Source organism: Coloeus monedula (genome assembly GCF_965178545.1).
Source record: "Coloeus monedula genome assembly, chromosome: 5".
NCBI classification, from domain to species: Eukaryota; Metazoa; Chordata; class Aves; order Passeriformes; family Corvidae; genus Coloeus; species Coloeus monedula.
Window position 1 is genome coordinate 935487 of NC_138785.1, and position 14865 is coordinate 950351.

The following is a 14865-nucleotide window of genomic DNA, read 5'->3' on the forward strand; positions in this document are numbered from 1 at the left end:
GAAGAGAAGGCAATTAATGTGGACTGTGGTGTTGTCAGCAGGCAGGAAGCACATAAATCTGCCAGTTTTTAAAGAACAGCCTGCCTTCGTGCACTTGGGTTAAGCTGAAACACGTTGCTGCTTTCCTTTTAAATCTCACATTAAAATTGCAAAAGCAAAGCTGTAAAGGCTACTGATTTCTGGAGACTGATTTTCCAGTGCTGCCCCAAGTCATGCAACATGTTGCAACTAATTGAACAGATGCTTTAATCCACTTTACAAACCTCACAGCTGAATGTCTGAATTTCTACTTGCTAACAAGAGTAAAACAATGCCCAGACTGTGTGTGATGGAATATTATGGAACACAGCTAGGAAAACCTACACAGCTAGGAAAACCTTGACAAAATCTAAGGCAGCAGCAGATGTATTTCCATGTCAGTTATTCAATATATTTTCCTTGCCCTGTATAAACAGAATGTTCAGGCTGTGATGCTCTCTGCCACTGTACTTCTCTGCCCAAGCTTCCAAAGGCAGCCAGGCTTACTCTGGATGCTCATTGCCCCCCGAGGATTATGTCTTCTGGGTGCAGAAAAACAAAATAATAGCTCGTACCTTAGAGCTTCCTACACTTTGCCTATGTCACTTTAAACAGGAATCATTTATGTGCAGGTGCAGGGAGGACTGACTATCCCTTGGATCACCGTGCTACAGGTGAGCAGATGGGAAAGACCCAGAGCAGGTACTTCCACGGCTGTGAGGGTGATGGAGGTGAGACAAAGCTGTTACTGAAGTGAATCCCCACCTGCTTTAGGTGCTGCTGAGGCTGCCAGTCCTCTCCAAGCAGGACGCTGGCAAGGGCAAGTACCATCTCATGGCTGAAGCATTCCTTGGCAGTGTCAGCACCTTCTCCAGAAGCAGTACTGGAAAAGGAAAAAAGCAGCATTAACCAGGACTTTGATCCACTCCTTGCTTCTTTTCCTGATCACCTGTGGTTCTTGCTTGATTTCATGTGTCCATTTTCACAGGGATTTTCAAAACCTGTTCACCACTAGGAATTTCCCTTCAGCACAAAACATTACTGCAAGTATTTCTTAGAGACACTGTACAGTGTCCCTGCTCCCACAGCATTAATAATCACAGCCTTCCCGTGATCACCCATACATAAAAGCACACAGGAATGATGTTCATGGCTTTGTCCAATCTCTGAACTAACCAAGTAGACATAATGCCCAGTTAATCTTCATTAACCCAGGAGCTGTGCTGTGCCATCTGCTGGCAGGCAGGGCCGGGCCGGGCCGCTGACCCGCCGCGTTCCCTCCGGCCTTCAACTTAATCCCAGTGTTTCTGGGAATGTGTCTGTAATGGCATACCAATTTGTTATTTCCCTTTTTTACTACTCAGATCTAAGTCGCCAGAATTTCGCTTGCCAGCTGCCCGGAGCTTTCCAAGGAAGCACAAAGCCAGATCCATGAGAGACTGTTAGCCCTTCATTTTTGCATCAAGTGTGAAATGTGCACAAGCAGGTTCTGTAGTAATGAGATCAGGGAGCACCTCTGCTGGGTATTTTCCACATCCCATGTGATGCCTGTTACACAACGCCATCCCTCCCCAGAAAAAGCACCTAAGCTGCTTTTTTGCCCAGCATCTTAACTCTTACTGACCTCTTGGCAGAGCCTCCGGAGCACAGCTCAGCATTATCAGTGGCAGCCTCCAATCATGATCCCAGTGGGGAGTTAAAGGTGGGAAAATTCTACTTCCCTCCTCAGCAAGGCCGGGACTCTTCTCCCTGGGAAGGAGCAGCCAACAGTGTTGCTCACAGGAAGGGCAGGTGAGTAAGCACAGCTCTAAGGAAAAGACCTGTTTGGTGCATCTGAGACAGAAAAGGACTGTTCCCATCTGCCCAGCTTAAGTTTATTGTGTTTCTACCTCTTCCTTCAACAAACAGCCTGGAAAATTACCAAAATATTCTCCAGCCAGCAGTGAACAGCATGTTCCTGGCAGAAACAGGCCTGGCGTGTCCAGGTTTACACAGGAACCCCATGAAAGCACATGTCACTTGCAGAGCACAAACAGAGCACCTGCATGTTTGAGCTACAGAACCTGGCCCGTCACAGGATCAAGAGCACACACTCATATCTTGGCTTCCCCCAAGACCATCACACACACAACCCCCCCCCATGATATGCCATCACATTACTAGATAAAGTAGTTATTCCCCTGAAATAATTTCGTATGGAAAACGAATACCTTTCAGATGGTGTGGTACACAAACCAAGGCATGGGCTTGCTGAAACCTGTCCCAGACACAAGTCCAGGCTTTACCCAAGAGAGTTTTTGTTAAACTTCAGAAGAATTATCACTCATTCTTTTTTTACAGCCCAGATTGGAACTGGCCATTTAGCTCCTGGCAAGCATTTCAGTGTGGCATTATAATGCATTTACTCACGAGAAGGCATGGAAATAATCTCAACGTCCTCAAAGTTTACCTGACCACTGAAGACATAAACCTTGCCCATCTGTAAGGTGGTCCTGTAGCAGTGCTACTCAGTCCTGTAGCAGCGGATAACATTTAACATTTATCATAGGGGAAGTTAGTATGTTTATTACATACATGGTTATAAATTCCAGAGAAGTCCTTGCTTTGCTTCTCACTGAATTCAGGAAGGGAAACAGTATTTCAGACCACATGGGACTAATTTAAGACAGCCTAAAGTAGTGCCCATACATTTAAGACCTAACAAAGGAGTTAATCAGAACAAAAATTAACTATTAACCACATCTCTGCAGCTCAACACAGGAATGGGATGGACCAGAATAAGACAGCAAAACAGAGAAGGCAAGTGACAGCTGCTGCACCCCTTTCTCAACCCACCCTCAAGAGGTCCATCCATCCCATCCCATCCCATCCCATCCCATCCCATCCCATCCCATCCCATCCCATCCCATCCCATCCCATCCCCCCATCAGTCCCACACGGCCCATTTAATTCCCTTTGCCTGATACAACCCTTGCAATCTCTCAAGGCTTCCTGTTTATGGAAACATGACAGACCACAACAGAGGAAAATACCTTCAGACATGGGTGGGGTACGGAAAGGGCCCTGTGCCACTCGGAGATGGCACCTTCTAGAAAGCATCCTCTGAAAAACAGCCCACCCCACCCCCCCATTTCCTTAAGAATAAACCCCACGATATCAAGTATAAAATTTTTATTGGATTCAGTACTGCTACTCGCAGCTCTTACAAAAAAATAACTATCACTTAAGCTTCCTGCTTTTCTTAACCCCGGCCCGAATGCCAGACAGTTCCCCGGCATATCTGTGCAGCTCCCTCCGGACCTCGCGGACCTGGCCCTTACGGCGGATTTTGGCTCGCCGGAATTTCTCCCGATGCTTGACCCGGGGGTTGCGATCGATCTTCCTCCTTTTGGGCGTGAGGCCTTTGTTCTTGATCATCTGATAGGTCACCCCTCTCTTTTTAGTGGGATCCTCTGCTTCCGACACCACTGCTTCTTCAAGCACATCTTCGTCTCCAGCTCTCTTCCTCTTGAGTGCCAGCTTCTCCTCCATCATCCTGTAGTATTTTAGGGCAGCCTCCTCATCCAGCTCCGATTCACCTGATGATTCAGCAGCAGCAGCAGCAGCAGCAGCAGCAGCAGCAGCAGCAGCAGCCTGGCCATTAACAGCTGCAGAGGCAGGTTTTGGTTTGTCTTTCTTGCCACCCATGGTAAGAAACACAGAGAACTTGTTTTCCTTCCGTAGCTTCTCTTCTTTCTTGTCATAGTAGTTCCTCAGAAGCATACGGACCTGTGGGGAAAGCCTTTGGTCTATAACAGCGAGGTCATTGATGATATTTCTGTACGCCACCAGCCGTTCGATGACGGGGTGACTATGAACCGGCATCCTCTTGGATTTCAAAACCAGATAGAAACTGATATTGGCACAGTAGTTCAGGTAGAGATGATACTTTGTCTGCAAATAGCGACTGCCCTTCCCCTGGGGAATAGTGCCGTCTCTGACCATTTGCAGTAGTGGGTGCAACTCATCCTTGATCTCCATGAGCTTCACCTCAAAGTCCTCCATCAGCTGCAGGAGCTCCGGGGACTCCTGCTTCAGCAGCTTCAGCTGCTCCTTCTTGGAAAGGGCCTGCAGATCCTTATCAATCTTCTGCCCCTTGCTGTCGTGGGTTTTCTGCTGCTCAGCCAGGTAGCCCTGGATCATGTCCAGACCGTAATCATCCTCCCCCAAATCACGCACCAACCGTCTCTGGATGACTTGAGCCTCCTGCTCCTCTTCCTCCTCCTCAGCATCGATTTCTTGCTGGCTCCTCTTGCCCTTGGCCTGGGCATCAGTCCCATAGTCCGTGTCATAGTAGAGCTGCTTGCGCTGGCCCCAGGAGAGCTCATGGGGGAGCTTGGCTTCTGGATGCCGCTCCTCCAAGTCGCTTTCCATGGACAAGTCCCCCTCTTCATCCTCAGCATCATTTTCATCTTCCTCATCTTCTCCATTCTCATCCTCCTCTGCGCTGTACTCCACAAAGGGATTCCGCTCCTGCGTCTCCTCATCCTCATCCTCATCATCCTCCTCCTCCTCCTCGCTGTCCTCGGGCAGCTGCAGCCCCAGCACCTCCTCCTCTTCCTCTTCCTCACTGTCCCCGGCCTCATCGCCGCTGTCCAGGGCGGCCATCACGGCGCGGAACTGCTCCTCGTGGAAGCGCTCCACATCGTCCGCCAGCTCCTCGGGGCCGGCGCGGCCGCCGGGCGCCTCGGCGGGCTCATCGGCGGGCTCATCGGCGGGCTCGGCCCGCGGCCGCAGGACGGTGCCGCGCCGGGTCCGCATGGCTCCCACCGCCGCCTCTACCACGCTTCCCCTTCCGCTGCGTCCCTTCCGCTCGCTCCCGAGCTCTTCCTGTTCCAGGGCCGGAGCGTATTCACGCCCCCGGGGAGACGGGGGATGCCCCGGGAAGCCCGCGGGGAGGAGGGGCTTCAGCCGTGGCAGCTCTCAGCAGGCGATAATGCCACGTGGAAAAATAAAGAAAAAGCCTTTTGTGTCCTCCTCAGGGATTTTTCTTCCTCTAGAAGTCCAGCCATGTACAGCTGCTGTCTGTGCCGTCATCTTCCAGCAACGAGGAAAAAAACAGATGGAAAACACACCTGACACCTGTGTCCTTGTAACCAAGACTTGGTACTCAGTTCCCTACGACCAGATCAAACCGCAGAGAAGCAGAAGTATTTGCAAACCTCCCTGGACACTTCCGAGGTGCACACATGAACTCTCCGAATCTTTCCCGTCACCGAGTCGCACTTTTACAGGGATACAGGCAGCTGCGGCAAGAGCCGGGCCTGTTCCCGGGGGCTGCGGGGCAGCTTCAGGCTGCACAGCTCGGCAGCTGCTGCTTCATCGCCTCGGCACTCCTTGAATCCATCCCCTTATGCCAAGCGGTGCCTGTGTCCCAGAAAAGAAGCGATTCTGATTTTTCAACACTTGGGGTTCCCTCACTAGGCGGGCTTTTAATGCAATCTCTACTTATTTGCCTCTGCATTCTGATCCTATGTTTTTGTGGGTCTGTCAGCCATGACAGAGCACCAGCCCAGCCTCCCACCCTTCCCAAGGGAAAATGACATTAATACTGAGCCACAGGGGAGCAGTCTGCTTTTATGAGCTGCAGGCAGCCCTGCCACAAGAACAGAGTAATTAGACACAGGCATTAGTGTAGTCCAAACTGAGAAACCCAAAGGCTGATAAATTAGGCACGCACACGTCCCGGCAAGAGCAGTTCTGTGTACAAGTGCAGGTGCTTTTCTCTCACCACAGAACAGGTGCGGGTGTATTTATAAATGCTCCTGTCCACCTTTTTGTGGAAAAAAACAGGTCAAGCAAATATTCAAATTTGCTGAAACAGGGTGGAGTGCACAGCTTTACTCACTTTCTTGGATTCTGATTGATCTGGTGGCAAACAGGTCTCCGTTTTGACTTTCTGACACACTCAGCCTCCCTGGATACAGGCCTGTAAAAGAAAGAGCAACAAGAATAACTTGGGTCTGGAGACACACAGCATCCCTTACATTTGTTAGCTATACCTCGGTGGAAATCCTCACTTGATACTTGGCCACTAAATACAGGTGTCCCTGGTGATCAGGCTTTGTCATCTGGCTGCTCAGTCCTGCTGGCTTTTTGTGTGAATCCAAGCAGAGACATCTGCAGACAGTTCCTGCCAGGTTGAAATTCCAGATAACTTTTGTAGCTGGGACTTAGAGAAACCCAGGCCTTTCTCATGTCCCTGACCTTGATAGTTTCCATCTTAAGTGTCCTAATTTTTTTCAAGTCTGCCCTGTCAAAAATTAGCATACTAACTTCCACTTGGACTCTGTTGGATTTAAATGGAATTGACATGTCTCCCAATCCAAAGTTAATTTCCACGAGCAGGAAACAATCTATGTCTATTCAAACCTTCTCCAGGACTTAGTGAAAACATCATCCACTTCTGGTGAAGCTGGAGATGATCTCCAGCATGAGTTGGTTGATCCAGGAGCTGCTCAAGCCAAACCAGTGTGCTGTAAGCATCATGGAATCACTGCTACCAAGACAACCATCGGGGAATGCTGCTGGTCTGTTTAGATGCACCACTCTCTTGGCTTCCCAATGAGCAAGGAGGAGCAAAGAGAAGCACAGAGCAGACTGCTCACGGATGGTGTGTTATGTGGAGAGGCCCTGTGCCTTGGTGTTGTCCTACTCACCCAGCACAGCAAGGACACACAGCAACAACTATTTTGCTCACTTCACTCAGGCACCTGCCCAGCTTCTGACCTGGAAAATCCTAGTTCACCATGTCCAAGGCCAACTGGAAGCACAGGACATGTGAACGGAGACTGAAACCACAGGGCTGGTTCCCATTTCTTTTCCAATTCTCCATTATTCCATCTCTAGCCTCTGCCCTGCAGGGAGGTTGAGAGTCCAGCTCCCCGCTCAGCCTCTTGCCAAATGCCTGCTCAGCCAGATAAAATTCCAGAAGTCATCCAGTAAAACAGGAGTAATCCATAAAAATAACAGCCCATAGCATAACCCTTCCTCTCAAGAGCTTTCTAGCTAGAAATCCCCAGAGCCATGCAGGTGGCTGAAGGGACTGAAAATAGCTCTCATGTCATCATATCCAGACCAAGGGACTGTACACACACGTGTAGATTTAGCAACCGAAATCCAGATATGCTGAGCACCAGCAGCCAGGGAAAACCACCAAAGTGAACAGAAAGACACAGGTATAATTCTGCTCAGTCTTTGCCTTGACATTTGAAAATACTCTCCTTGCATTTTCCCAGTGCCATATTTTTTATTAGTGCAGCTTGGCAAAACAGATCAGAGCCAGCCTCCCTTGTATGTGCTCTGTCCTGGTGCCAGCACCCTCCCTTCTTGTATAATTCTAGAAAAATTCTTACAGAAAAGGGTGACTGAAACAAACAGTACTTCAGACAGACATCCCTATCAACCCAGGTGAGTGAGTTTTATTTTTTACCTTCTGCCAGAAATGGGGCACAGGGAACATCTTGCACCTGTCTCAGAGAGAGGGCTGCATTAAAGTGTTAGCAATGCTTTCTGGGGTGGGGAAAGGAAACACCCCCAAATTTTTTCTCTGCTGAAGACAGATGTCTAACGAGAACACAGGGTTTGTAAAGAACTATGGCAGAACCCAAAGCCCTGCAAGGAGCTGGGCTGTGACCCATCGTCCCCCCACATCCCATGCTCCCCTTGCACACGAGTGCTGCTGATGTAACCTGAAAGCTCGTTGCATCATGCAGCTGCAGGGTGAGGGGTTTGTGCTTGGGGAAAACCTCAGGGCACACAGCCAGGGGGCCCAGAACAGTTCTGGGCTTAGGGAGCCAGCCAGCAGGGTCTGGAAAAGGAAAGACAGCCTGCAAAGTGACAGGAACCAGGATGCCTGGCAGCACTGCCAAAAGAGTTCAGCCTCTTGAAGAAGGCTGGCAAGAGCAAGCAAGCCCTTGCTAAGCCTGGGCTTCCCTTAAAAAGTGGCTTTTTCTGTACAAGATACACGCAAATGCTGCAGAGACAGCTCTGGCCATTATAGGCTACATTGCAACATTGGCTCTTCAGAAGTTACACAAATGATCCCAAATCTGGGACAAAACCAAAAAAAATCCCAGGCCTTCTCCAGTACTGCCCTCCATCAGGAAAAGTCTGCAATACCCCAGGGTTTCCCTGGGACCTGACTCAGGACCTCTCATAAACACAAATCCCATGGAGTCCCCTTGCCATTCACAAGGAAGTGAACTCCTCAAAGCAGGAGCTGCAGTTGCTGTGCCTCTTTCACCCCTGCCCTGTCACCTTTCCTGCTTTGACTGCAGGTTCTCTGGGGGCAGGTCCAGCCCAGGTTGGCACAGAGATGGTCCAAACAGGATTCTGATTTTGAAGCCTGAAGTGTTTTTTTAATAGGACTCACGGGATTTTTGAGTCTGATTTCTCAAAATTAGGAGCCAGAGCTGTGGGTCTTGGACTTTTGTACCTTCCACCAGCCCTGATGGCAAGATATCCCCTAAGGGCTTGGGTAGTTTTGCACCTCCTTGTACTCAGCAGCTCTGTTGCCTGTTGGTGAAGAACAGAAAAAAGCACAACAAAAATGCAACCCCCTGCTCCCTTCCCCTCCGAAAGCCAGAGGTCTCGATGCATTAACACACCTGGTTTCAGTCCCCAGCCACATTTTCCAGTGTTGGCTGGGCTGTTTATTTTAGGAAACCAATTTGCACACGCCCTTATAGGCAGAGTCAGGCTCTCCACTCACATTCTTCAAAAGAAGGGAAGGCGAGATGAAGAGCTCTTTGTTGCTGTGCGTGGCCTTGGCCGTCTCCTTGGGGGTCGTCCTTGTGGCAGGTAGGTGAGCATTGAAAAGATGGAAAATTGGGATTAAGACATCAATGGCAGGTTTTGTGTAATTTACCCTAAATTATTCTAACAGTCAGAGGTCAAACCTCAAAGCCTGCTCGAGCAGCTGTGCTTCAGTGGTGCTTGGACACCTCAGGGTGTTTCTGCATCAGAGCTGTGTGGTTTTAATTGCTGCCTGGAGGATAAAGGGATGACTAGCTCCAAATTTAAGACTTGATAATTAGCCATTTTTTATCTGGTTTCTGAAGCAATAAACTGCAAATGTGCATGCTTGCTTTTCTCCAGTCCTAGGGAGCTTGAAGGCTCTTACCTGCTAGACCTAAAGGCTTCCAAAATCTTCTGGTAATCCTGTCGTATGGCCGCAGCCAATTTGTTCCTATTAAACTGTAGCTTATTATGTAACTCCACTGAATTTCTTGGAAACTCTTGATTTCAACTGAGCTCAGCCTGTCCTCCCAGGACACTCCTCAGTGTGGGTCTCAGGTCTCTACACAGTCTGAATCCATCCTGCTGCACGTGGTGGATCTGGTCTGCAGGATTGACTCCGTGCTCAGGGATAACCATCCCAAAAGCACGGACAGCTGCATCCCTGCATTTCCTGCAGCTTTTGGAAGTGGGCATCTTATTGCTTACCCCAGACAATTCTGTTGGGCTTCACGGTGTATCACAGGACAATGCAATACTGAAAGATGAGAAATTTTGTCCAAAACACAGCCACGTAAGTAATGAGGAGGGAGGGAACAGCTTTGGGCAGTAACTCAGGCACCAGGAAATCCAACCTGCAGACATTTAGAACAGCATTACGAAATTTTGCATTTAAATACCTTCTCCCCAAGGGGACTTTACTGGGTGACACGTGGAGATACTGCTGATAAAATCACATTTTTTGAGCCTTGTAATCTTAAATGAAAAATTGATGGAGCACCAGTAATTTGAACAGTGAAACCAAGAGCATAACACAAGGAATTAAATCAGGGCAGTATTTTTAGAGCAGTCAGAAAAACCTGCATATGCATAAGATTGTGTTAATCTAATTTTAGAATTAAAGCCTGCTCTCATAGGTTTTGGGACAACCCAAAAGCCAATAGGATCTGACTTGAACATTGGCTTTGGATTAAGGGTTTGGGAAGAACTGCACACAGTGTTATGTGGAACGCAGCACAGACAGCAGAGGAGGACCTGTGTGATGGACAAGAAGCCAGAGACTTCCCTTGAGCCAAAAGAAAGGCCAAGACAAGGAACCAGAGACTAGGGAGGCTTTTCTGGGAGGCTTCTGCATCAGAGGGAAGAGCTCATGTGGAATGATGAGTTGGCAGAGAAGAAGCTTGGAGAACAAGCTAGGAAAGTGATTTCCTTCCCAAGCTAGACACTCCATAGAGAATCTTATCCAGCAGGTATACTGCTGCCAAAGGCCACAGACAGCACTTGTAACCAGCAGGCCAACTCTAGGGTCACTGAGGCATCATTTTACACAAGATCTGTACCTTTTTCAATTTTGATGCCTGTAACAATCTCAGAAAACCTGGAATGGAAGCAAACTAGACCGGGATATTATAAGGGCAGGAAGGACCAAAGCTTTTAAGTTCAAGTGACTCCAAAATCCTTTATAGACATGATTAACACAGATGTTCTCAGCCTGTTTCTTTTTTCTCTCTATGATTAAACCAAGGGACAAGCAGAGGAGGCAAGTCCCCAGAAATGAGCTCCATCTGAGCCCAATACACACTGTCCCCATATGACAAAAATCACTGGGTCTGGTATTCTACGCAGGCTGAAGGTGCTTAGCAAGAATGATGCTGCAAAGTGACGGCTGTGAACTTGATTTCAGCAGCATTTAGAAATCCAGAGGGATGTAAAAACAACACACAAAAGCAAGACTGGCTTGTTACGGGTGAAGAGACCAGAGTCTGGGCTGAGGAAAACAAACCAGCAAAGAACGAACTATTTCAAATCCATCTACTCACAGTAAAGCAGCATTGCACTGCATCAGGAAAATCCCAAAAGCCTCTGGGTGACACCTGGCATGTTTTAGCCTGCTTTGACTGAGTTTCATATCGAGTAGCATGCCAGAAGCAGCAGTTTGGAGAGGTAAATCAGGACTGGAGTTTTCCCTGCAAACCGCAAGCATCATCAGGGCCACCTGCCTTTCCCTGCCAGGTCAGGGGGCTGCCTCCTTGCTGGGTCCTGCTGTGCTTTTTGGCATCTGTTACCCCGGGAACCTGAAGGACAAGATACCACTCAAGGAAAACTGACATCTGCCACATTGGCAAGGTCAGAGACATCTATTTAGAGGTCAGATCCAAACTGGGGTTTGGGCTGCTTGGAACAGTCTTGGTGCTTGACAGAGGAATGACTTAACCAATTCTTGGTAAAAGAGCACTTCAGTCACCAGATGTGGCTAAAAGTCTCATTTTACAAGCAATTCCTTCATGTTTGTTCCTCACGAACCAAAGCATCCAGGTTCCTAATCTTGTCCTTTCCAGTCCCACCACATCCACATACGGCAGCACACTGAGCTGAGCAGGAAGACAGCTGAACTCATCTTTGCTAAGAGACTCACTTGTACCTGCTGCAGCCTGGACTTTAATCAATCCAGGTGCCTTAGTGGTGCATTCCTGGCATTTTCGTCCCTTGGCTTTCTGCTAGAGCAGCTTTCAAGGATTTTGTTCTTCATTCTGGGATTGTATATCCTGTGCTTGCAGGTTATCCAGTGGGCCCCACCAATGCGGAGTACGTGCTGGTCAATAATAAGTGTCAGTGTGTAACAGTGACCTCAAAGTTTGTCCCCTCCAAAGAAAATCCCGATGAAGAAGTCCTGGAAAGAAACATCCGCATCATGTAAGTGGCAGCCGAGTATTTCACGGAGATGGTGAGCAGGGGATGCAGTGTTGAGTTTTCTTTGCATTGGTTCTTAGGTCCCAGCACTGATGAAGCAAACAGCTTGTCACATGCACTGCTTTCTGTGGTATCCTGAATATTTCCCTTTGCTTAGTGCTTTTCTACCTCACGTGAACCTCTCTGGTGTTTGTCCCTTAAGATACAAAAAGCATCTCCATGTTTTAAGCAGACCAGTAGTAACTTGACAAAATAGGCTGGGGAAGTAAAGCATGACCTGTCAAAAGTTGATTTAACCTGAAATCAGATTGGGCACATGACACTGGATTGGCTTCCTGACCTGACAGAAAGCTTGGGAAAATAGTTAGTGCCTAAACTATCAGTTTAGGCCTAAACTGATAAACTATCAGTTCATGCCTAAACTATCTGTCTCTCATGAGCTCAGTTCAAGAGTAGGACTTTGTCCTGTCCTCTCCACTCACACAAATGCAACAGAAGCGTGTGTGTCTCTGGGAAACAAGGACCAGCCTAAGCCCAGAGCTGCAGGAGCACTGGCAGAGCTCACAACAGGAGAACCACTAGTTGAACATTGCTGTCCATCAGTCTCAAGCATCTGCCAGCTTGGAGTTTAACAGATGTTAACACTATCTGTCAGTCCTGTCACCTTGCAAGTGGCACTTACATCAATTGCTGCAGTCCTGTTGGGGAGGGTTGTTGCCTTGGAGGGTGCAGAGGACCAAGATCTCCTGTTCCTGGGATTTGATTCAGAGAAGGGTCAGAATGAAAATAACCTGAAGAAGAAGATGAGAGTTTAGAATTGCTCACAACAGAGCAGACTCTGTTTAATAAGCAGTTTTCATGAGAGTCATTCTCTTCCCATCTTTACAGAGTCCCCCTGAAGGCTCGGGAGAACATCTCTGACCCCTTGTCCCCACTCAGGACCACTTTTGTCTACCGCTTGAGTGAGCTGTAAGTAGTTTTATTTCCTAACTTCACTTCCCAAGACTTAACCTGCAGCAGCTCTAAAAGATGCTTGAGGACCAGATGTTCCCCTGGAACACCTAGAAAGGGCACAGCACTCCTCTGGCTCTAGCTGCAGATGAGCAGGGAAGATTTGGGGTTTGGCAGGGGCATCCTTTCATCTAACTCCTCACACTTGTTCTATTTTCCATATCTTCCAGCTGCAAAAATTGTGACCCTGTAGAAATTGAGCTGGGTGGGGGGATCCACCAGGCCCAGCAGGGCAACTCCTGCGAGGAACCGCAGACCTGCTACACCTACGACAGGAACGAGTGCTACAGCTCCCCTGTGCCACTCCTGTACCACGGGGAGGTGAGGCAGGTTCCAGCAGCTCTGACGCCGGCCTCCTGCTTCGCCGAGTAGCTCAGCTCTCTGCTGTGCTAGAGCCTTGGTGCCCCCCGTTCCTCTCCAAGATGTATGTATAGCACCACAGTACCTGGATGACAGCACCCAAATGCCAGCTCCTACAGTAACCCAACTTGTCTCCTCCCATTTCCAACCTCAGACTCGTGCCATCTCCCCAGAGCAGCTCCTGGTTGTCAAACTCCCTTCCCATGTCCCTGGCACGTACTTGTAATGCCGTTTTGTATCTCAGACCACACAGAGCAGATCCCCGGCAGATGTAAGGCAGTCATTCCCTTGAAGTCAGGAAAACGACACTGATTTGCAGCTCTGGGGAACCTGTCTTTTTCAGTACCCTGTGTGTCCTCCCCCCAGCAAGGCTGCTACAGACATCAGCAGGAGTGTCTGTGCCCTTCCCTCCCTGAGCAATCTAAAGCAATCTCTGCACAATCTTCATAAAAGGCCTTTGATGACATTAGCAGCATTTATGCTCTTAGAAGAGAGTTGTAAAACCATATTTGAGAGAGAAGATGAGGGACCCTTCTAGCACCTGGGCATCTGCAAGCTTCCAGTTCTCACAGATTCAGAGAAGACCAAAAGACGCCGCTACCCTGAAGTGTTTTGCAAAGTTGCCAAGCCCTCAGCTGTGCCAGGAATATTCAACTCTTCTGGGAGATGCTGGGCATTTCAGTTTCTCCACTGCTTTACTGATACTGATGCCTTCTTCCACCCCTGCTCCTGGTTTAAATGGTGGGAAAAAAAAATCAAGTGGGCTCAAATTTCTTTTCTTGTTCCTCATTTTGCATTTAAAACCTCAAAAAATTCTGTGAAGGGGACATAAATTGCTGGAGTGGGACCCTAGTTCAGGGTTCAGAATTGGAGCAATGAAACAGCAAAAACCTTATTCCCATAGTAGTAGTTTTGTTAGTGAAATATTCAATAAACTTTTTTCTGCATCAGTCTGTGTGTTCTATTCCAATTCAGTAAGAAGGCATGAGAAGAAGCCAAACCTATAATCATATTCTTTTCTCTTTCACAATGAATCAAACTCTCCCTAAATAACTGCTTATGTTTACAGGCAAAGCCTCCCAAAATACCAAAATACCAGAATAGAAATATTTCTATGCACTTACAGAAGTTCTGACAGATTGAGGCTGAACTGGCTTATCATTTTAGGATCAGCTCTGCATCGCTGAGCTGCTTTGAGGCCCTGGGAATCAGTGCAGGGTGAGAGTCTCAAAATCCAAACATCACCTAAATTAACTCTTCAAACTGCAATCCACAGATCAGAAGTTTTCATCACCTCTGAATAAAGTACTTTTAAGACAGATCTGGGGGATATTCTTTCACATGAAAGGTGTCTGTCCTAAAGAAGAAATCTTGTGGGGCCAAATTTTGAAGAGCAAAGGGGTAAAAAAGGACTGACACAAATTATTCTGATGTTATGTCAGAGTTATGAAAAATGCATTTGTAAAAATAATATTTTCCCCCTCCTTCATGCAAAAATAAGCCAATTCAAATAAATGCCGAGAGCAGAGAGCCTCTTGGCAGACTAAGTATTGCAGTGGGCATGTAAAACTCACCAAAATTTGTCTCAAAGACATTTTCATCTTCAAAATCCTGGTGTTCCCCGGTCTCAGAATGCTGTGACATTAGAAGTTACTAGGTTACAGCTATGAAGTAAAGTCTGAGAGGGAGAAATTAGAGTTCTTTTCCATGTCACCTCTTTAATCCTCGTCAGACATGGAAAGGTATTAATTCAAAACTAATATTTTTGGGGTACTTAAGCAGCCTTTA

General features: G+C 47.9%; 2 protein-coding genes across 2 annotated transcripts; one reads left to right on the top strand and one right to left on the bottom strand.

Annotated features, from left to right (window-relative positions):
* Nucleotides 1–3174: 3174 nt before the first annotated feature.
* On the bottom strand, nt 3175–4822 carry UTP3 (UTP3 small subunit processome component). The gene has a single exon (XM_082281721.1). It carries the CDS (start codon nt 4816–4818, stop codon nt 3238–3240), a length of 1581 nt encoding a protein of 526 aa, XP_082137847.1. The 5' UTR covers nt 4819–4822; the 3' UTR covers nt 3175–3237.
* A 3937-nt stretch (nt 4823–8759) lies between these two features.
* On the top strand, nt 8760–13969 carry JCHAIN (joining chain of multimeric IgA and IgM). The gene is made up of 4 exons (XM_082281519.1): nt 8760–8859; nt 11574–11709; nt 12595–12675; nt 12888–13969. Exons 1-4 carry the CDS (start codon nt 8796–8798, stop codon nt 13087–13089), a joined length of 483 nt encoding a protein of 160 aa, XP_082137645.1. The 5' UTR covers nt 8760–8795; the 3' UTR covers nt 13090–13969.
* Nucleotides 13970–14865: the final 896 nt, after the last annotated feature.